This window comes from Neomonachus schauinslandi, chromosome 5 (genome assembly GCF_002201575.2).
Source record: "Neomonachus schauinslandi chromosome 5, ASM220157v2, whole genome shotgun sequence".
In the NCBI taxonomy this organism is placed as follows: domain Eukaryota; kingdom Metazoa; phylum Chordata; class Mammalia; order Carnivora; family Phocidae; genus Neomonachus; species Neomonachus schauinslandi.
The window spans coordinates 98261328-98285273 of record NC_058407.1 but is presented as its reverse complement, the minus strand read 5'-3'; the positions used below and the strand labels follow the sequence as shown (position 1 = coordinate 98285273).

The following is a 23946-nucleotide window of genomic DNA, read 5'->3' as shown; positions in this document are numbered from 1 at the left end:
TAAGCATTGGACACCTGTTTACATACCCAGAAACCCCCTTTCAGGAGATTCAGTTGGCAGTAAGTCTGGTATAAGTGAGCAATGTGATGCGCTACCCATAAAAAGCCGGTAGGGATTATGTCAGTGTGGTTGGTGTCATCAGCTTGATGGAATGACCGGTTGGTTCATAATGGCTGATCCTGTTTTGGATTCGTCCAGCTGGGATGGGTTAGGCAGGACGATTTTGCCCATCCTACTGTTCATCAAGCTGAACACTGGTTTTTCTTGCGTAAACAGTGTTCACATTGTTAATCAAAGATGACATGAGTACTGGTTTGAACAGTTCTTGTTAGCCTTCGTGTAGGTTGTTTATCAACAGATAGTGTTTTAATCTTATAGTTGCACAACATTTTGTTCATACCATTTTCTTAACATTTATTAAAGTTTGATAATCTATGTCTGCCTCATCACATATTTCTAAGTTCTTTGGTGACTTGGAGAGTCTCATTCAACTTTAAATCTCCTGTAGTGACTAATAACAGTGCCTTGTACAGTGTAAGCATTAATGTTATTGTGTAATGTTAATGTTATTGATTTAAACTGGTGACTGATTTTTTTAGTTTTTTTTCCCCCTGGGGGAAACAAAGGCCCGGGGATAAGAAGTGGGTCCCTTTTCAGCTCCCAGCACTTCCCCCCTCCCTTCCCAGCCACTGCAGCCAGATGTTCTCAAAGGGTCTCAGCCTTGGGATTCCTGGAGCACAGAGAATATTATGTGTGCTGATTTATGACTTATGGTAAGGTTTAAATTATATACAGTAATGATGATGAGCAGTAAAACTTATATATATAAAATATACATATATATATTAATTTTGACTTTGGGTTAAATCGTTGCCATTTAAAAGTTTTAACTATTAAGAATTCCAGCAATAGTATGAAAACTAGCTTATCACAGAAAGCTTTGGAATCCTTAAACAGGTGTTCTTAACTGATCCCCCCCCCCTTTTTTTTTCCTTCTTCCAGAAACTTTGATTTTGAGGATATTTTTGTGAAGATTCCCCGTGCAATTGCTCAAGTGTCCAAGGAAGCTGGAGTTGAAAAGCTCATTCATGTTTCACATCTGAATGCTGATATTAAAAGCTCTTCTAGATATCTGAGAAATAAGGTAGGTGACAAGTTGACTTGGGAAGTGGCTCCCAGAGTTTCTTGGCCCCTTTGAAACATGAGTTAAGTGAGAAGGGTTTCTCACTGACATATCCAGAAATAAAAGGGGTTTCTAATTCTCCATATCCAGAATTAGATTGATGTGTGTGATGTGTGTGTTGTATTCTGACATTTTGGTTGAGTGCTTTCTGTTTGCAGGGAACTATGGTAAGGGGCTTCAGAGATGGATACCTGTTCTCAAATGCTGAAAGTTGCTTGGGACATAATAGGATTATATAGTAAACCTCATAAAAGGTAGAGTATTATTTCTGTCAAAAGCGTCCTACCCGTATCACCTACAGGTTGAAAGACCATCTTTTTTTCTCAAACCTCGTGCCTAGTATGGTCGTATGCTACTCTTACAGGGGTAATGTAAAGGCTGAAGATGACAGGGATAAATATTTGCCAAGGAAATCTAGTATTTAGGCTTTTTATACTTCCAGAAACCACATTGTCATCCAGATTGTACCTAGGGATTGACCATTCTGATTTGGGGTCATTCTATAGCCTGAAATGTCTTTATTATCAGGGACTCAAAGGAATTGCAGTGTCTGGGGCTGTCTTTAGCATTTGTTTTCTGCTGTCACGAGCCTGCTTTGGGTCACATTGGTAAGGACCGCAGAGTTCTTTGCCAGGGACTCCAGCTTTTTGACCCACTGCATTCTTTTATTGAACAAATGATTTATTAAGTACCTACAGTGTGCTGTATATTGTATTAGATGGTGGGGATACAGTAGCAAATAAAACAGACACAGTCTTAGCCCCTATCTAGTTTCTAATCTATTGAGGAAAATAATTCCACTTGTGCCTGGTGTTGCAAAGTAGGGAGCTGTGCTGTAGGAGCATATAATGGGGGTAGAGACGGCATCTGTCTATCAGTTCAGAGCATTTAATTGCTAGCATCCGAAAATTCAATGTAAACTGGTTCAATATAAAGGGAGTTTATAGGCCCCTGTAATCTGAAAAATCCAGCAATAAGGAAACTTAGCCACATTGGTGCCAAGGTTCATCAGAGTTTCAGCTTGGTTTCTCTGTGATTCTTTCAGCTCCTTCTTTTTGTGTAAGCTGTTTCTCATAGTCATGGAACTGGCTGGCAGCACATTCAAGCCTCAGCATTTTTATACCGCATGGATGAGGGAGAATGAGCGTATGCACTCTCTGCCTACCTGCATCTGGCATTCACAGAATCATCTGAATCCATGCTTGTTTGGAAGGGCCAGGGTTGGGGCTGGAGTCAGTGGTGGGAGAAGACTCAGAGATGTCCAGCCCTGTGGTGTACACCACGAGGTAGATGGTAGTGCTGGTGAATAAGGGGAGAAACACTTGAGAAGGACAAGGCTTTCGGGCAGTGGTTCTTAGCCTTAGCTGCCCATTAGAAGCACTAGGAACTTTGAAAAATCCTGCACCCTGACCAATGAAAATAGAATCTCTGGGGATAGAACTTGGGCATCGATATTTTTAACTATCCCTAGGTAATCCTAAAGCACAGCAAAGATAGAAAAATAGTATTTACAGAGAAGGAAGAGGATGATCCAGTTTTGGACTCAGGTTGCATTTCAGGTGTCTGTCAATCATCCAAGTAACAATGGTGAATGGGGTTTATGATCCTGGAGCTCAGAAGTGAGGTCTGGTTTGAAGATACAAAACCAGTTAATTAGGGGTGCCTGGGTGGCTCAGTCAGTTGGGCGTCTGCCTTCGGCTCGGGTCATGATCCTAGGGTTCCTGCTCAGTGGGGAGCCTGCTTCTCCATCTGCCCCTCCCCCCGGCTCATGCTCTCTCTCTCTTTCTCTCTCTCCCCCAAATAAATAAATAAAATCTTAAAAAAAAAATAAAACCGGTTAATTGAAGCAATGTTTGGGAATAAGATTGCCTAGTGAGGAAGCGTAGATTGAGAGAACTTTGGACAGGGCTCAGAGGAATACCAATGATTAGTGCTCTGGTAGACAAGGAGGCACCTGCAAAAACCCAAACAAACAAAGACTGAGAAGGAGTGGACATGGTGAGGTAGAAGGGAAACCAGGAGAGTATAAGGTCATGGAAGCCAAGGGAAGATAGTGTCGCAAGGCGGGAGTAGTTGCTTATGAATGCCAATGAGAAGCCGAGTGAGGTGAGAACTGGAAAGTCACCTTGGATCTACCAATATGGATGGAGGTCATTTTTGATCTGATTAAGAATGGTTTGGGTGCAAGTGTTGGGGCAGAATCTAGAGCACAGGTGAACAAAGAGTGAGCAGTAGCTGAGGCAGTGGGGACAGTAAGAGCAGGTGGCATTTTTAAGTGGTTTGGTAAGAAGAGGGATGGGGCAAGAAGCTGAAGGGGCACGTGGAGTTGAGAATCGTTTTTCTTTTAAGGTGGAAGATCTTGACATTGTGTAAGTGCTGGTGAGAAGGTGCTGGTAAAGAGTGAGACTGAGGATAAAGGAGAGAGTCAGTTGGGCAGGTTCCTGAGAAAGTGAAAGGAAGTGAGTCCTGGAGCAGGGGAGATAAGAAAGGAGGAGAGTTGTGGATTTTCTGGTGGGAACTTGAGGTGGTTTTTGTCTGCTGCCATATCTTCTCTTTGAATGGGAAGGTGAAGTCATTTATTGGAAGAAAGAGAATAGTAAGGGAGGAATTTGAATAGAATAGAGAATGTTTGAAATTGTCATAGGAGAGAACAGCTAATTAGAAGAAAACAGTACTTGGGTTATGTTGAAGTCCCAGTTAAAATTTATGACATGAGTATATAAGTGGCAGCAATTTATGATTTTTTGAATTCAGGTGTAATTGACATACATAATATTAGTTTCAGGTGTATAATGTAATGATTTGACATATGTATATATTGTGAAGTGATCTCCACAATAAGTCTGGTTAACATCACCACACATAGTTACAGATTTTTTTTGTGTGTGATGAGAACTTTTTGTTTTTTTAAGTTTTTATTTATTTATTTGAGAAAGAGAGAGAGAGAACATGAGCGGGAGGAGGAACAGAGGGAGAGGGACAAGCAGCCTCCCTGCTGAGCACAGAGCCCAACATGGGGCTTGATCCCATGACCCTGAGATCATGACCTGAGCTGAAATCAACAGTCCGACGCTTAACCGACTGAACCACCCAGGCGCCCCTTGTGATGAGAACTTTTATGATCTACTCTTTTTTTTTTTTTTTTTAGAGGATCTAGGATAGCACTTTATTTTCAACAGTGATATCCCCATTGGACAGGACATACATTTTCTTTTCTTTTTTTTTTTTATTCTTATGTTAATCCCCATACATTACATATGATCTACTCTTTTATTAGCAACTTTCAAATTACCTGTAGTCGCCATGCTGTATGTTACATCCTGAGACTTATTTATTTTATAACTAGAAGTTTGTTCCTTTTGATCCCCTTTACCCCTGCCTCTGGCCATCTGTTCTCTGTATCTATGAGTTTGCTGGGGTTTTTGTTTGCTTTTTTTTTTTTTTTAATTCCATTTATAAGTGAGATCTATGGTATTTGTCTTTCTCTGTCTGAATACTTTGCTTAGCATAATGCCTTCAGGGTCCATCCATGTTGTTTCAAATGGCAAGATTTCCTTCTTTTTTAATTGCATTGTGTGTGTGTGTGTATTTATGACATCTTTAACCCTTCATCTCCTGATGGACACTTAGATTGCTTCCATATCTTGGTGATTGTAAATAGTGCTGCACTGAATATGGGGATGCAGATATCTTCTCAAGTTAGTGTTTTTATTTCCTTTGGACATGTTAGCAGAAGTGGAATTGCTGGATCATATGGTAGTTATATTTTTAAGTTTCTGGGGAACCCTCATACTGTTTTCCATAGTGGCTACACCAATTTACATTCCCACCAACAGTGCACAGGGGTTCCCTTTTCTCCACATCCTCACTAACGTTTGTTATTTCTTGTCTTTTTGATAATTGCCATGCTAATAGGTGGGAGGTGATATCTCATTGTGGTTTTGATTTGCATTTCCCTGATGATTAGTGATTTTGGGCACCTTTTCATGTACCTGTTGGTCATCTGTGTGTCTTCTTTGGAAAAAATGTCTATTCAGATCTTCTGCCCATTTTTTGATCAAATTGGGACTTTTTTTTTTTGCTATTGAGTTGTCCAATTTATGATTTTTATGTATTTATTTTCCTCTAGCTCTGAAGACAGTGGGAGTGCATGGCTCAAAGAAGGAAGCTGATGGGGTTGTTTCAGAATTGGGATTTTGCCTGGTGGGTGGAGGAGTAAAGACAAAGGGATGAGATAGTTTACAGTATTGGTAAGAGACTGATTGACAAGTTGGGCCATGGAATCTAGTCTGAGGTGAGTTAGGAGGACTTGATGTGGAGGAAAGCAGCATAAGAGGACTAGCGCTCCTGAGAAGGTGATGACCAGACATCCCAGGAACAGGTGATGAGAAGCAGCAGGTGGAAGTATGGGAGATTGCCATCTGAGAACAGGATGTCTTCATGTAGTATTTCAGAAGAAGGGTAATTGCAGTTGTTGATATGGTCCATGGCCTGAATGAGTTGAAGGGGGGCAGAAGTGGAGAAAAGAGGAGATCACTGGAGTTGAGAAGCTGAAGAAACAGAGGTTCAAGTCCACCTGGACATATATGTCACTCGCAGTGGCTGTGCAGGTGGGGAGGAAGGCTGGATAAGGTGCTGATACTTGCACGGAAAGAGGCCTCGTCTAGGAGGTAGATGGAAACAAGCGAGGGTGTTGAGGTTAGGAAGGTTCCTGGCCTGTCCCCACTCTGGGTAGATATGTGTGCTGCCACTTCCATATCGTGGCCTCCGACCACACTCTCCTTTGTCTGGCAGCCTGCTAGATTGGTGACACCATCTAGAGAACCTATGGTTAGAAAGAAAAATGGAGGCTGGAAAAATTCTACTCTGAGTTTTCTCCTTTCTTCTGCGTAAGCTTCCCCAGGATAAATATAGGAAGAAACCCAAAAAGAGCCATTAGAGGCAGGGCACTTTTGTATGTTATTTAAAAAAAAATTCTCTGTAACTGACTTTTATGAATCCTGCCTTAATCTGGAGAAACTGACCTTTGAAATATAAGTAACGTCCTGATAGTGGAAGGAACGCGAGCTCTGTTCACTCATCTCTGAGCTCTATTTTTTGTTTGGTTGGTTGTTTAGGCTGTTGGAGAGAAGGAAGTGAGAGATGCATTTCCGGAAGCCATTATCATAAAGCCATCGGACATCTTTGGAAGAGAGGATAGATTCCTCAATCATTTTGCAAGTATGTATTCTCTCTTGTATTCTCAGTAGTAGAAAAGAGGATACCGGTTAACCAGGTTGAAGTTAAGCGCAAGCTAACAGGGTTCTCTGACTCGACAGACTGAGGTATATTTTCTCTTCCCCAGTTGCCTTTTTCTCCCCAAAGGTTCAATGTGCCTAGTGTGGTCTTCATTACTGTCTAAGAAAAGAAGCACCTTAGATTCACGGGAAGAGTGCAGCCTTGGGAGACAGAGACTGACTAGCTCTGTGACTGTGGCAGGTGTACGAGGGGCAGCTTCCTTGTATATTGAAATGGAGATGAAAATGTCTGTCTCAAGAGTGGCGTGTTACCGAAATGAAGTAGCCCATAGTCAGTGCTTAAATATTGGCCTTACTTCTATTTCTCACATGAAGCCCCTCTTAACTACTTTCTCACTTTCAGTCTGATTGCCAAGTCCCTTGGATGTTGATTTTGAAAGACAAAGAGGCAGCATTGTAGTTTGTCAGGTGCATGTAATCAGTGTTTCTTGTTTGTTTGTTTGTTTTTTAAAGATTTTATTTATTTATTTTAGAGAGAGAGAGTGCGCGAGCAGGGGGAGGGCAGAGGGAGAGAGAGAATCTCAAGCAGACTCCTCACTGAATGCAGAGCCCGACACGGGGCTCAACCTCATGATCCTAAGATCATGTCAGTCTTCCTTGTTAATAGCAATTTCTGTGGAATGGGATTAGGAACTAATAAATAGGAATTTGGCCTTTGTTAAACTGGTATGTAAACTGTTTTCATGGGCTGGGCATCGTGTTATGCTTGCTCTCAGGCTTTGTTTGCTTAATAATTAGACTTGTCTTGGCAGAGGAAATCAGTCTCCTTGACTAAGTGATGAGATTTTTAGATTTTACGGGTGAAAAAAGTGACTTCCCTGTACATTTGTGGGGTGGGAAGGGAGAATACATTTTTAAAGTCTGTGATAAGAACCCAGCTTTAGTTTCCGATTCTATCAAATTACCAGTTACCTCTCAATTTATTCACTTATGTATCAGGAGAGGATTCTGACCCTCCTAGGAAGTCCTAGGATGGTTGGTGGGGTACAGTTTTATCAGTTGCTTCCTGTTTCTCCTTGTTAGCTATTCATATTTTTTCTTTCAGTTTTCTTTGTACGTCCTTTGCCTATGTGTATTTGTTTTTTTGAGAGATGTTTTTCTTACTGATTTAGACTATATATTATAACATCTTTTGTTATATTTACTGTTATTTTTTGTTGCTGGCATATTTACTTAAATTGTTTTAAAATTAATAGACTTTATTTTTTTTTTTTATTTTTTTTTTTTTTTTTTTAAAGATTTTATTTATTTATTAGAGAGAGAATGAGAGAGAGCATATGAGAGGGGTTAGGGTCAGGGGGAGAAGCAGACTCTCCGCCAAGCAGGGAGCCCGATGCGGGACTCGATCCAGGGACTCCAGGATCATGACCTGAGCCGAAGGCAGTCACTTAACCAACTGAGCCACCCAGGCGCCCTAGACTTTATTTTTTTACAGTAGTTTTAGGTTTACAGAAAAGTTGAATGGAAAGCACAGAGTTCTCACATACCCTTTAAACCCTCGATCTCTGCCCACAACACTTTTGTCTATTATTTTTTTTTTTAAGATTTTATTTATTTATTTGACAGAGAGCACAAGCAGGGAGAGCAGCAGAGGGAGAAGGAGAAGCAGACTCCCTGCTGAGCATGGAGCCCAATGTGGGCTCGATCCCAGGATTCCAAGATCATGTCCTGAGCCGAAGGCAGATGCTTAGCCGACTGAGCCACCCAGGCACCCACTTTTCTCTATTATTAACACCTGGCATTAGTGTGGTACATTTGTTAAATTGATGAGCCAATATTGATACATTATTATTAACTTAAGTCCGTAATTTGCATTAGGATTCATTCTTTATGTTGTACATTCTGTGGATTTCGACAAATGTATAATGACATCTACCTACCCTTAGATTATCATAGAGAATAGTTCCATTGCCTTAAAAATCTCCTGTGCTTGACCTTTTATTTATTTATTTATTTATTTATTTATTTATTTGATAGAGAGAATGAGAGAGAGAGAGAGAGAGAGAGCATGAGATGGGGGAGGGTCAGAGGGAGAAGCAGACTCCCCGCTGAGCAGGGAGCCCGATGCGGGACTCGATCCCGGGACTCCAGGATCATGACCTGAGCCGAAGGCAGTCGCTTAACCAACTGAGCCACCCAGGCGCCCCTGTGCTTGACCTTCTTATCCTTCCCTCCTTACCCTGCTACCCACACGCCTAATACCTGACAACCACTCATCTTTTTCTGTCTCCATAGTTTGCGTTTTCTAGAATATCATATAGTTGGAATCATATGCTATGTCGCCTTTTCAGATTGGCTTCCTTCACTTAGCCTCTGCATTTAAGCTTCCTTCATGTCTTTCCATGGCTGATAGCTCATTTCTTTTTTATAACTGAATGATATTCCATTGTATGTATAGACCACAGTTCATTTATCCAATTTAGATATTTTTATCCTGTGTTTTTTCACTCTGATTGCTCATGTCTTTTCATATTCTGTATTAATTTCCAATTTAAAAAAAATTGTGGTAAAAAACATATAATATAAAATTTACTGAGGTGCCTGAGTGGCTCAGTCGGTTAAGCTTCTGACTCTTGATCTCAGCTCAGGTCTTGATCTCAGAGTTGTGAATTCAGGCCCCATGTTGGGCTCTGCACTGGGCATGGAGCCTACTAAATTAATTAACTAATTAATTAAAATAAAATAAAATTTATCATCTGATTTGGACTGAATTATGTCACTGTCTTCCCTCCCTTCCCCAAATTCATTTCTTATCTGTTTTTACTTGTGTTTCCTATGTTTTAGTATCATAGCCAAGAAATCATTGCTAAATCCAGTGTCATGAAACTTTCCCCCATATTTTCTTATAAGGATTTTGTAGTTGTAGCTGTTATGTTTAAGTCTTTGATCCATTTTGAGTTAATTTTTGTATATGGTGTAAGGTAGAGGTCCAACTTTATTCTTTTATATATGGATATTCAGTTCTCCCAGCATCATTGAAACTGATGTCATTGAAAACACTGTCATTTTCCCATTGAATGGTCTTGGCACTATGTCAAAAAAATCATTTAACCATACATACAAAAGTTATTTCTCTCTATTCTATTCCACTGGTTTATATGTCTATCTTTATGCCACAGTTTGGATCTTGATTACTGTAGCTTTGTAGTAAGTTTTGAAATCTCCCATATGATCTAACTTTGTTTTTCTTTCTCAAAATAGTTTTGGCTATTTGGGGTCCCTGAAGATTCCATATGAATTTTAAGATGGAGCTTTCTATACTTCTGCAGAATATACCATTGGGATTTTGATAGGGATTGCATTACCTGTAGATTTCTTTGGGTGGTTTGACATATTAACAGTGTTGTCTTCCACCATGAACATGAGATGTATTTCTATTTATTTGTGGCTTATTAAATTTCTTTCAGTGGGGCGCCTGGGTGGCTCAGTTGGTTAAGCATCCAACTCTTGGTTTTGCCTCAGGTTATGATCTCAGGGTCGTGGGATAAAGCCCACGTCAGGCTCTGCCCTCAGCTTGCAGTCTGCTTGACATTCTCTCTCCCCCTCTCTCTCTGCCTCTCTCCCCACTCTCTTTCTTACTCTCTCTCAAATAAATAAATCATTAAAAAGTTTTATTTCTGCTGTGTTTTACAGTTTTCAATGTGCAAGTCTTTAGCCAATTTGGTTACATTTATTCCTGAGTGCTTTATTCTTTTTGATGCTCTTATAAATAATGTCTACTTTAAAAGTTTTTTTGTAAGGCTTTTTTTTTAACCTTTACATTCAATCCACTTGGGATTTGCTTTGGTTTATGGTGAGATATGAGCCTTTTCTCCCTCCCTTCCTCTCTTTTTTTCTCATTTTAGTAAAATGATTGTCTCAGCACCATGTATTAAATAATCTTTTCATTTCCCACATATTTGTGGTAATGCATTCATCATATCCTAAATTTCCATTTTTTACCAGAGTGGTCTTTTCTGAGTTACCCATGTTGTGTTGCTGATCTACTGATTCCTATGTTCCTCCTTAGAATGGGGTGCAGTGATTTTCCCATCTTGGGAGTGGCCATGCACCAAGTCGCCAAGCCATTTGACCATTTTCCCTTGCTCTCCACGTCCTTAAAAATTTGGCCTTTTTACTTTCCGTGTTTGTTATCTGACAAACAAGTGGCTGCCCATTAGCTTCCTCAATGTCAGCTACATTTATTCCATTATTTCAGTTATGCAAAATGATTCTGCTAACCTGGAGCATATGGAGATTGGTGAGGCTTCTAGTAGTCGAGGCCTTCTAAAGCATACTTCTCTTTCTTCTGTCAGATACTCGCTGGTTTGGTGGTGTACCTCTTATTTCCTTGGGCAAGAAGACAGTGAAGCAACCAGTATACGTAAGTACCCCGGATGAAGGGGCTTTGTCGGATTCAGAGGCAGGTGATCAGTTTTCTGGTTTTATCCTAATCCTGTAACTCCATCATTTTTTCTTTTCAACTTGCTCCAACTGCTTGCCTCTCAGTTTACCTAAGAGGTACATGTGTTCTCTGTGTGTTCACTTGTTTGCTCACTTAAGAAAAATAGATTGAATGTGCTAGGCACACTGTACACATCACTGGGAATATAGAGATATGAAGTAGACACAGATTGCTCTCCTCACGTTGGCCTCAGTCAGAGGCAGGCTAGCAAAGCAGTTGTCATGCAGTGTGGTAAGTGCTGTGATAGGGAGAGGATTTATGTAATACAGCAGAGGGACACTGAATCCAGGCTTGAGGTTCAGGGATAGCCTCCCACAGGAAACGGCATTGAAGGTAAGACCTTAAAGATGGCTAGCAGTAAGTCAGATGAAGGTGTTTGGGGAAGAGCATTCCAAGCAGAAGGAACAGTGTGTACAGGGGTCCAGAGGTAAGAGCATGTTGGGTTCCATATTATGTTGAAAACAGGGTTTCTCACCTGTGGCACTGTTGACATTTTGGGCCGGATAATTCTTTGTTGGAGGGGCTGTTGCAGTAGACTGTTCAGCAGCAGTCCTGGCCGCCGGCCACCAGATGGCAGTAGCACTACCTCCCCAGTTGTGACAACTACAAACCTCTCCAGGCATTTTGCCAAAAGGGCCTTCCAGGAGAAGCCAGAATCACCCCCGATTGAAAACCATGGGGTCTGAAATCATAGAAGATTATTATTTGGGAAAGTCAAAATGGTAGGATATTGGCAGTTCCATAGGATTCCGCCTACTAATTTGTGCGGCATGGTAACAGCGTTAGGACGAATGATAAGGGGTGAGATTGCAGAGATAGTGAGCAGAGTCCAATCAGAAGACCTCAGCAGCTGTCTGAGTGTGAACATGTTCTGACTAGAAAAAATATTTAGGTGAACCTTCCAATATGTAGACCATTTGAGCCCTTGAGGAGTGGGTTCTTTAAGGAGCTTTCTCAAAAAGGACAATGCCAGGGAGCACCTGGGTGGCTCAGCCGGTTAAGCGACTGCCTTCGGCTCAGGTCATGATCCCAGGGTCCTGAGATCGAGCCTTGCATCGGGCTCCCTGCTCAGCGGGGAGCCTGCTTCTCCCTCTCCCTCTGCCTGCCTCTCTGCCTACTTGTTCTCTCTCTCTCTCTCTATGTCAAATAAATAAATAAAATCTTAAAAAAAAAAAAAAAGGACAATGCCATTATTTGAACTTATTTTTAAAATTTTTTTTATTTTTTGGTTGTGATTGATGTGGCCTGCTTTCCTTCCTCCCTCCCTCCCTCTCACCCTCCATTTCCCCATCCCTCTGTTTTTCTCTTTCAACAATTATTTAAACACGTGTTACGATTTCTTACAGGTTGTAGATGTATCAAAAGGAATTGTTAATGCAATTAAGGATCCAGATTCCAGAGGGAAATCTTTTGCCTTCGTTGGGTAGGTGACTAGAGTTTGACTTTAAAATTGTGCTACCTGTTAAAATGAACAAATTTTAATGATTTACAAGAACAATAACTTTTAAACATGTCACTACAGATTTATTTGTTGCATTTTTAGTGTTTTTCTTCAACTGTATTTATTCCAGAAATTTTATTCCCTTAGCCCTGAGGTCAGTGTGTCTCAAAGAGCTGTCCAAAGGCCGCTATTGTCAGAATCTTCTCAATGGTTCTATTAAATCAGAATTTTGAGTGAACTGGGAATCTGCTTTAATAAGTGATTTTTCTGTCACCAAAGTCTGGGAGAACCAGTTGCCCTAGACTATTACATATACTTAGTCCAGTGATCACCAAGGATGCTTTTGTACTACTCCAGTGATGTTTTAACATATAAAGCATGTTACTATAGATTCAGAAACACAACCAGAATACTTCTAGGGAATAAGTACAGTTGCAAAATTAAATTGCTTTTGATAGAGTATTGCAATGCCCCCAAAAGGTTGGAGATGGATGGTTTAGGGTACGGTTGCTTGTGCTGTACAAGACTGATCATTTATGATATGCTCTCTTTGCTCTTAGGACAGATGGGGCACAGTTAAGCTGTGTGACTTACCTGATTTTATTAAATCCTGTCACAGCTGGATTTAGGACCTTTTTTCTGACTTAACTAAAACGAAAAAATTAAGACTCAGTCCACCAGATTGATAGGTACCAAATCACCTAATAATTGGCCTAGAACCCTGTCATTCTATGAAGCAAAACTAATGACACCTGATGTTCCATGAAAGGTGAGAATCTGATTGAACAACTAAGTGATAGCTTAATTCCTAAGAAATATTTGCTTCCAGAGAAAAGACACTTTTCTTTTTAAGCCAGGAAACATAGTATATATTCCCAGGATTATGAATTCATACATTGTTATGTTTTTCACTATTGTTATAGGCTTAGTTTAAGTAAAATTTTTGTCAGTGTAAAAAATCATATTGTGTTTCTATATCTAGCGGCTGCAAGATATGTGCCCCTCTCTTGAGTTCCTAGTTCACTGTGTTAGCACAGAGTTATATACTCCAGGAGAATTAGTCACAAAAAGTGTGTTCAGCTCTGGGTCCATAAATCACTAGACTCAAAGACCTCTGACTCTAGTCAAACGGTAGTTACACTAGGATTCTGAAGAGAAGAAGAATAGAAATGGCTTTACAGATTTTGCTTACTACTTGCTGGAAATAACTCTGGGAGGAGTTAGCCATTTCCCTCTTTACCTTTGCCCAGCCCCTTCCAGTCTCTTTGCTGAGCTGCAGTGCGCCATACTTGTTTGGCATGTTGGTGGGAAAGGAAGTGGTAGGCATGGCAGTGTACCCATTTTGTGTGTGCGAACTCTAGATAGGCACCTGCGTTTCTCTCTTTTTTTTTTTTTTAAAGATTTTATTTATTTATTTGACAGAGAGAGACACAGTGAGAGAGGGAACACAAGCAGGGGGAGTGGGAAGGGGAGAAGCAGGCTTCCCGATGAGCAGGGAGCCCGATGCAGGGCTCGATTCCAGGACCCTGGGATCATGACCTGACCCGAAGGCAGACGCTTAACGACTGAGCCATCCATGCGCCCCCTGCGTTTCTCTTTTTGTCTCTTTAGCCCAGGGGAAAACTTTGCTTATTTCTCAGACACTTTGAGGTGAAGGCAAAAGCATAAGACCTTAATTTTGCTTCTAGTTTTTTCATAGTTATTAACTATGGTTATTAACTATAGTTGGTCCATTCTATCATTCATTCATTAAATATCTCTTGATAGACACACATGTACATAAAACTATGAGAACTAATAAAGTCAACAAGGTCACAGGTACAGGATCGATATATAAAACTCAGTTTCCATATATTCGCAAATGAACAATCTGAAAATAAAATTAAGAAAATAATTTTATTCACAATAGCATCAAAAGAATACAGTACTTAGGTATAAATTTAACAAATACAAGACCTGTATCTAGAAACTTGCAGAACACTGCTGAGGGAAATTAAAGAAAAGTTAAGTAAACAGACATCTCCTGGTCATGGACTGAAAGAGCCAATATTGTTAAAATGGCAGTTTTCCACAAATTCATCTATTTATGCAACCCAATCCTATTTATAGTCCAGCAGGTTTTCTGTTTTTTTTTGCAAAAATTGACAAATTAATTCTAAATTTATAGGGAAATGCAAAGATCCACAGTAGCCAAAACCATTTTGACAAGACTAAAGTTGGAGCACTTAAATTTCCTAATTCCAAAATGTACTCTAAAACCACAGTTATAAAGACTGTGATACTGGCATTAGAATAGAATATAGATGAATAAACAGAATTGATAGTCTAGAAATCAACCTTTCTGTTTATGGATGATTGATTTTTGACAAAAGTGCTGTGACACTTCATGGGGAAAGAATAATCTTTTCCACAAACGGTCCTGGGAAATCCACGTGCAAAAAATTGAACATACGCCCTTAACTTCACACAATACATGAAAATATTAACTCAAAACATATTAGAGACCTAAATGTAAGAGTTAACACTATAAAACTTTGGAAGAAAAATAATCTTCTAGACCTTGGGCTAAGCAGAGATTTTTTTTTTTTTAAGATATTTATTTTTTATTTATTTATTTTAGAGGGAGTGTGAGTGGGGGGAGGAGCAGAGGGGGAGGGAGAGGGAGGGTGGAAGACTCTCAAGCAGACTTGGCATTGAGTGTGGAGTTGGACACGGGGCTTGATCTCACAACCCGGAGACATGACCAGAACCAAAACCATGAGTTGGACGCTTACCCATCTGAGCCACCAGGTGCCCCAGGCAGAGATTTTTTTAGATGTGATATCAACAGCATACTTCATAAAAGGAAAAACTGATAAATTAGACACCGCCAAAATGGAAAACTTCCGTACTTCACAAGGCACCATTAAGAAAATGATGACGAGTGGGGAGATCATAAGCTAAAAGGCAGGGTGGGGTGGGTCAGAGAGGTATATGGAAACCTTGAGGACCGAGGAGAAGATAGGAAGTATTCCCTGGGAGCACAGAAGAACACCTCTTGGGAGAGCATAGTAGGGTAGCAAAGCAGAACGGAGTCTTCCATTTGAAGTTAGTGATCAGAAATATAGGTGAGGCCAGGTAGCCCAGTTGTATTTTCTCTCCAGCTCTGTCTTGCTGGGGTTCTGGCACAAAGAAGGCAGATACTTGCATAAGCCAGAGGAGGGACTTGGCTACGCTAGTATAGTGGAGAGGTGGCTGAGGGACAAGGTTTTGCTGAGGCTCTTTGCAAAGGAATGACTACGATGCTGAACCATGAAACCTAAGCTGGGAAAGACACAGGCTTCAGTGTGCCTTTCTCTGTGAGCAGAGGCACTTAAACCGGTCCTTGAGTCACAGTTAATGGAACACAAAGTGCTTCAGAGCAGCTGAAGAGCAAGTATATTACTTATAATTAGTTTACCCATGATACCAGTATTGCTTGTCATTGTGAAGATTACAAATTGTTCTTTGGCATAGCTTGTATGCCCTGCAGTGATCCTTACACATCCTTCTGGAACTTGAAGGAAGCTACTTGAGGCCTTTGTCTGGTAGTTCCCCTTGCTGACATTTTCATGTTTTTTGTTTTTGTTTGTTAAAATGTCAGAATGAGGAGTTTCTCAATTATGTTCATTCAACTCTTGAGCTCTCACAGGCTTTCTGAGGCAAAGGGGACTAGGCAAACGGGAGAAGAGATATTAAAATGTATTATAAGCAATAATAATTACTAAAGCTAGGTTGTACCAGTACAAAATTATTCAGATCTGTGGGATAGAAAGTCCAGAAGCAGTCTCAAATATATGTAAGAATATATAGTATGTGACATTTCAATTTTAGTATATGTGCTGCTGAAGTGAGCACAGTATGTGACATTTCAAAATATGGGGACAGGATAGATGGTTCAGTAAATGGTCTTATACCTTTACCTTATATCAATACAAAAGTACTTTGCAGAAGGAAAGTATGTTATGGATTAAAGAACCCCAAAGCATTAGAAAAAATAAGTCAGGGTGCGCCTGGGTGGCTCAAGTTGGTTAAGCGTCTGCTTCGGCTCAGGTCATGATCCCGGAGTCCCAGATCGAGCCCCACATCAGGCTCCCCAACCAGCGGGGAGTCTGCTTCTCCCTCTGACCCTCCCCGTCTCGTGCTCTCTCTCAAATAAATAAATAAAATCCTTTAAAATAAAAAGAAAAAATATGTGGGAATTTATGTCACTTGTTACTGTAGAGGGATTTTCTAAATATAAAATCAAACCATAAAATAAATCCGAACTTTTGCTTAAGTGAAATGTTTAAACTTGTGTATGCCACAAAACAGTTAAACATTAAAAAGTGAAATACAAACAGTAAAAAATATTTCCAACTATATCATTAAAATATAAAGAATTCTGGGGCACCTGGGTGGCTCAGTCAGTTGAGCATCTGCTTTCAGCTCAAGTCGGTTGAGTGTCTGCCTTCGGTTGTGGTCCCAGGGTCCTGGGATTGAGCCCCACATCAGGCTCCCTGCTTGGTGGGGAGTCTGCCTCTCCCTCTCCTCCTCATGCATGCGCGCTTTCTCTCTCACTCTCTTACTCTCTCTCTCTCTCTAAATACATATACACACACACACACATATATATGTATATATAAAGAATTCTTACAAATCATTCTTTATAGACGGGACTTCAGGAGGAAAGAGAAAAGAAAGAAGTGTATGTAGGTAGTAGGTAAAACTGTATAAAGAAAAATAAATAAATCTCTATCATTAAAGTAATGCAAATCAGAATGTTGGGGTACCTTTTTTACCTAACAGATTGGCACAGTTTTATGACTAAACTCATTTTTGGTGAGGGGGCTGCTAGCATTTTATGTGAATTGATAGGACCTTTTTGGAAGGCAGTATGGAAGTATTCAATAAAAGCCTTAAAATTTCTAAGCATACTCTGAGCCAGTTCCACTTCTAGAATACATTATAAATACACACTTATGGATAAGTATAAATGTTTACTGTAAGAATGTTCATTAAAGCATTATCTTATAAAGGAAAAATATGTTTTAATAGCTTCCATATCCCCCAAGTTGGGAATTTATCAAATAGTTATGATTACATGCAGTGCAATTTATGTGATCATTAAATATGCGCTAGAATATTGAGTGACATAGAAAGGTGATTGGGACTTAATGTTAAATGAAAGACATTACAGAATAGGATGACCTATGTAATCTTATATTTATAAAAGCAAAAAAATGTGTATATGTAAGGGGATGAGAAGGCTACATTAAATATATTAACTTTTTTTTTGATGGGATTATGGGTGAGTTTTCTTTGTGCCAGTCTGTATTTACTGCAGTGCATATGTGTTTCCTCTTTCATAAGGAAAATGTTATTTTGTTAAATTTGAAAAGAAAATCTGTAAGGAGCCAATAATTTGGAGAACTGTAAGTTTTCTTTTTGTAGGCCCAGTCAGCACGTCCTTTTTGACCTGGTGCAGTATGTCTTTGCTGTGGCTCACAGACCCTTCCTGCCGTACCCTTTGCCGCATTTTGCCTATCGGTAAGTAAAGTGTTTCTTTTTATGCCTTCTAAAGTAGAGCTAACTCCATACATTTGTTTGTAATGCTGTCATTTAGGGTTATACGGAGTATGTTCGTTATAGTAGAGCCTCTATCTCTTAACTAGGAGGTGCTCCTGATGTCTTGATGTTAGTCTAGGACAGAACCAGAGGTGTCTAAGAAAGGGAAATGTGGATTAGTGTGGATGAGAAAAACAACATGTGTTGAGAGGTTAAATCTGCAGTTCTTCAGATTCTCTCATTAGAAACCACGGAGTTTTAATTTGGAGAAGTGTCTTGCTCGGCAGGTTGTATGAAGGAGCAATCAGATTTCCCTAAATCACTCACCCAGACGTGGGAAAGGATCCTTCTTTATTAAACCAGTCTGATCATATAATTGGGGAAAGGAGCTGGGTTGATTCAGACTTGACCTTGTGGTTGCCTTATCTTCTTCTTGTCCTGCCTCTTGATTCACTTCTTCCCTTTGCAGGTTTAGAATCTCAGAATGATCATGTCACATACTAGTGGTCTGGTCAGGGAGACCTTCACATCCAGTTTGCCAGGGATTGACTTATAAACCAACATGGCACTTCACTCCTGCATTCATTCAACAAATATTTCTTGAATGCCTACTATGAGGCAAGGCACTAGGGTCTCAAGATATTATACGAAACCCTTAGAAAGCTTGTGATCTAACACACATGTCAGAAAAATAGGCAGAATGCAGTGTGATGATACTATTTATTGGGGGTGTTCTGTTTTTCAAGCCGTCTACTTCATTCTTACTTACTCCGTGACTGACGTAGGTTAGGGAAGAGCATGAAGTATATGTGAAGGAGGAGGGTTGGGGGCCAAGCACGAGGAATACCTCCGTTTAAAGGACCTGCAGAGTCAGGGAAATTTATCAAGAAAAGCAAAGTGAGTCATCAGACATGTAAGTGAAAAAAGTGGAGCATTTGGAAGCCTAGATATCAAGGGGTTAGGGGGTGTTTTAGGGAGGAAATGACTGTTTCAAGAAGGGAAGCGAGGCTGTTTGTTCACTTCTGTACCTCCCGCACCTGGGACAGTGCTTGGCACACAGTAGGTACTCTGTCAGTATTTGTGGAATAAAAGGCTACAGAAAAGTCAGATAAGGTGAAGGACTTAAAAGTATCCACTGGAGTCGGTAGTGAGGTCATTCTGATAGCGGCTTTGGTGCAGCCAGACCGCTGGGAGCTGCTTCCTTGGCTGTGCATGGAATTGAGAGTTACTGCATAGTGGAGTTGCCATATGCAAACGGAGTGGCCCACCGAGGGCACGGAAATGGACAGCGGAGGTCCTCTGTTAACACACAGCCAGAGCACAGAGAGTTGGAGGTTTGTGGGGGGTGTTTTAATTACGCTATAATAGCCCAGTAAAGTGCCATCGGGACAGGTTGTCTGGAATCTGAGACTTTGTTCCCAGAGAAATTTTGACCCATCTTCAGCTTCCTTTTTCATTTTTTTATGCACATTGGAGTGATGTTTTTAAGTTTTTGGAAAGCTGTGGAACCCCGCATTCAGTAACCCCCTGGAGACCTACTAGGTAAATCAGATAGAAGCAGAGCTGCTCTAGCTGTAGTGAGGGGCGATCCTCAGAGCACGTACTCCCAGCCTTTGCCCCCAGTGCTCTGTGGGGGCCCTGAGGAATTCCTAGGGTACCCTGGATGCAGGCTGAAACCCCCTGCCCCGAGGATACTTAACAGGAACTTGGTGGCAGATAAGGAAAACCCTGTTTTCAGTAAGAGGGGAGAGATGGCATTAATTGAAGGAGGCGGCTCTCTTGTCCTGGGTTTTATGTTTGCTTCCTGATTTGAATCATCCGTCTTAGGCTTCTCCTTACTTTTGAATTTTTTTGGTTCCCTTGGGGCGCCTGCTTTTAAGGATTACAGTTTGCATCTTAAATACTACTCAGCTCGGCCCACGTTCTTAACAGAAGCATATCTGAATGTCTGAGGTTTAAATTAGATTAGATGGCACTGACTTCTCTGAATGTCAGATATTTTTTGTTTTGTTGGTAGTAATGGCTTTATTTTAATTTTCAGTTGTTCGGATTTGTTGTGTCTTCCATGGAGAACACGGCTGCTATCAGTGAGGGCAGTCAGGCTGGGTTAGCTTGAGAGGAAAGGTAACCTCACAGGTAGTGGTGCCAGGATATTGGTTATTTTCTTAAAAACAAAACAATCAGTGAGCTCCTGCCTCTATGCAGCCTTTCTCCTGATGCTTCTTGCAGGCTAGCTTGAGTATTGGGTATGGAGACGCTTATCACATGCGCTATATTTATGCCTTTTTCCAGATGGCTAGCACGACTCTTTGAAATGAGTCCATTTGAGCCGTGGACAACAAGGGATAAAGTGGAGCGGGTGAGTATGTGATGAACATCTGCCTGGCCAGGTACGGGGCAGAGAGCTAGAGATGGATAAGTTAGAATTGATTTTTGTTCGCTTGCTGGCTTGGGTTATTTGCATGCTCTTGTCCACTATCCTTCTGAGGCGAGCCCTGCGGCTTGGGCCCTGAAACTCACCCCGCCTCAGCCTGCTTCAGCTATGGGGGTGCTGCCTTAGTTTCTCTCCAACGTGGTCTGTTTTCCTTTTCTGCTGGATCATTCTCTACGGCACATAAACATGCCTTCAGGGCTCCGTTTTTTTAAAGGTGAAACCCTCCCTTCCCCTTTGTCCCTTCTAGCCACCATCCTGTTTCTGGGTCCTTTTGAGTCCAAACTCTTCAGAAGAGCTGTCTATTCCTGCTGTTAACCGTTGCTTACCTCAGTCTTTCTAACCCACTCCGTTCAGGCTCTTATTCCCATTTCTCCCCACAAGCTGCTCTTTTCCAGATTACCTGTGATCACCCCTTCTTTCCCTGAACCCTCACTTGCCAGTCTGTTTTCTGGCCATCTCTGTATTCCCTTGCTTTTCTTCCTCTCACTCGGCCATGCTTTTTGGTTTCCCTTCCTGGTTTGCCCTCTTCTCCCTGATCTGTAAATGTTGGGGGACTGACAAGCTCTGTCCTCAGCCCTTTTGTATCTTTGCTCATTCTCTGAACGACCCTCCCCTCGTCCCATGCCCCAGCTGCTATCTGTGAGCTCACAGCTGCATTTTTATCTCCAGCCTTGAATTGCCCCCCACCTTCCCCAGCTGCAGACTCTTATATCTATTTGGGTCTAATACAGTTTCCTGAAACTTAACATCTCCACAAATAGAACTGCAAACCTGCTTCTCTCCTGGCCTCTCTCATCTTATGTTAATGAGATCACTGTTCTCTCTGTTGCTCAAGCCAAAAACCTAGGAATTCTCCCCTGATTTACTCCTTTCTCTTACCAGTCTAAACCAGTATTGTCCAGCATAACTTTCTGCAGTGACGGAAATGTTCTGTAATCTACAGTGTTCAAAATGTAGTGACTAATGATGTAATGTATGGTGATTAACATAACATAATAAAAAAAAAAATGTAGCGACTAGCAACATAGGACTGTTGAACATTTGAAATATGGCTAGTGCAACAGCAAAAATAAAATTTTAAGTTTATTTAATTTTAATTAAACTTAAATGAAAATTACATTTGGCCAGTGGCTACTGTACTAGGCAGCACAGCCGTAGACCATCAACAGGTATTATTCAGGCAACCCTCAAAATATATGTCAGATCTTACTACTCCTGCCTCTCCAGGCCCTTTGTTTTGTTTTGTTTTTCAACTTTTTATTCTGAAGGTGTATGCAATAATATTGAGCATTTTTGGCTTAAAGAAAGGTGTCCACTCTGCCTACCCTAATCCAAGTAGGTCGATTATTCCTTTCTCATTCTCTTGACCAGTCTTGGGCTGCCTGCCTGTCTTGTCCCTCTACAGTGTGTTGGGTTCCAGAGCTCTGGCTCTTTCTGTCTTGCTGTCTCCCGTGCTGGTCTCCCACACTGCGGGTAAAAGTATTTCGAGGAAGAACACAAAATGAAATAAAAATTCTGTATTGTCTCTATCTTTGAAGACCTATTGACCTTTTCTCAGCAAGAATAGCCAAATGATCCTCTGAATGTTACCTAAAAGTTAAAACATAGAGAAGATGAGAAAGTAGTCCTCGGGGAGCAGATGTGAATGGGGCAGGCCTGATCCTCCCCTCTGACTGGCTGTGTCTGGAAAGCTGAGACCGTTTTCAAGATATCCCTTCTACGTTCATGAAAAACCAGACAGGAGAACTGACTGTCTGAATACGTGCAAATGTGTCTTCTTACACTGATAATGGAGTGGGTGTGGATACAGTAGGCCGAATGGGCTTTGGATTTGGAGGCTGCCTCACAGCACTCTGATCAAAATTGCAGACCTTGTCAGGTGGGGAGGATGAAGGAGCGAGTTGCTCTATATGCGTATTGATTCTCTTCGTGTGCTTGTGGATGGTCTGGGATTGTGGAAGTCTTCCAGCTCATTCTCCTCTACAAACAAGATGGGTTTGCTGTTTTAGATCTTGGTGAGCATCGATCAACCAGATGAAGTATAGTAGGAGCATAAAGGTTAATGGATTATCTCTTAATGAGCAAGGAACAAATGCCAGTTATCTCCTTAATTCAACAGTGTGAATGGAAGCAGGAAGCCCGTGCACAAGGGAGAATTGGGGAACGGGCTGCTTCTGCATTAGCCCCTGTTTTATTTTCTTCCTGGACCTCCTGTGAAGCCACCTTGACAATGTGACTGGTGCTTCTCCATTGCAGATTGATTCTGGTTCAGTCTGGGGAATGGCTCATCTGGAGCCAGTGTTCTGTGTTCGTGGGTAGAGCTGTTTGCACTGATATTTGGTGACCTTGCCTTTTTCCTTCCCTTAAACTCTTTTTCTGTGGTCTACTTTTAGTGAGGTGCAGGAATCAAAAGCAGCCACGTGTCCTTTGGAGGCAAGTCTTGGGGATGGGACTCAGGCCAACTTGAGTGTTTCAGGGTTCGGTGAGATGGCACTTTGTGTTCTTGGTCAGGTCTCAGAGCTCTCCATGGTTCTGTGTGTCCACAGCTTCACATCACGGACATGCTGTTGCCCCACCTGCCTGGCTTGGAAGACCTTGGAATTCAGGCCACACCCCTGGAGCTCAAGGCCATTGAGGTGCTGCGGCGCCATCGTACTTACCGCTGGCTGTTGTCCGAAATGGAAGACGTGAAGCCGGCCAAGACGGTCAACTTTTAGTGACCCCTGCGCTGCCCCGGGGTTTCCGTGTCGGTTGGGTTGCCCGGCTGGGACCAGCCCACTGTCGTTAGAGAATCCTGTATATAGTGAGTAAGATCCCTCTATTAAACCATCTGAGGTTAAATTCGGCTGCAGCTTTTTCTTTCCTCATTTAAATAATGAGAAATTCAGTCATTCAGAATTTGAACAAAGTTTCTTTAAATACATATTTAATAATGACATATTTATCATTTATTCTCTGAAATATTGAAGGATTTGAATTTTCCTATGTCAGGCTATGTCTGGCGTATGTTTTGGAAGACAAGGACCCCTTTTTAATGTCCAAATATTGTGATGACCCCGAGTGATATGGGATTGTCTTTTAATATCCATTAATTGAGAAAATACATAGTGTGCCATAACTAGCCTGAACTTTATTCACACTTAAGATATTTAAAAAAAATTTATCTTAATGACATCTACAAAAAAACTAGTTTGTACATGTAGAAACATTGTCTGTAGACATGGGTTCTCCAACGACTTGCAGTAATTCTGCAGTCCTCTGCTTGGGTCCAAACTCCCCGAGACCTTTGTCCCGCTGCTGTCCGGACAATATCTAGATGATTTCAGATCCGTGGTTGCGGGTGGATTCTCTCCTGTGCAGAGGCAGGGCCACGGCCTCTCTTCAGTAATACCGCTGCTTAGGAATCAGAAATTTTATATAAGCTGTTAACATCACAACAAAGATCCACATGAACAGTTGGTATGGTGTGGGCAAGTCCCTCAGTGCAGTATGATTAAAAACTCCCGTAGTTTGTGGTGAAGCTGACACACTGCCATTTGAGGTGACCCAAGGTTGGTCACTGCATTCCACTGCAGTGCAGCC

General features: G+C 41.3%; 1 protein-coding gene across 1 annotated transcript in view; it reads left to right on the top strand.

Annotated features, from left to right (window-relative positions):
* The window catches only part of NDUFA9 (NADH:ubiquinone oxidoreductase subunit A9), a 35809-nt gene extending 12604 nt beyond the window's left edge, over nt 1-23205 (top strand). The window contains exons 5-11 of the mRNA XM_044914954.1: nt 1003-1144; nt 6301-6403; nt 10776-10843; nt 12271-12347; nt 17817-17912; nt 20223-20289; nt 22911-23205. Of these exons, the coding sequence (XP_044770889.1) occupies nt 1003-1144; nt 6301-6403; nt 10776-10843; nt 12271-12347; nt 17817-17912; nt 20223-20289; nt 22911-23081 (724 nt within the window). The 3' untranslated portion in view covers nt 23082-23205. The remainder of the gene's footprint in view (nt 1-1002; nt 1145-6300; nt 6404-10775; nt 10844-12270; nt 12348-17816; nt 17913-20222; nt 20290-22910) is intronic.
* The last annotated feature ends 741 nt before the right edge of the window (nt 23206-23946 follow it).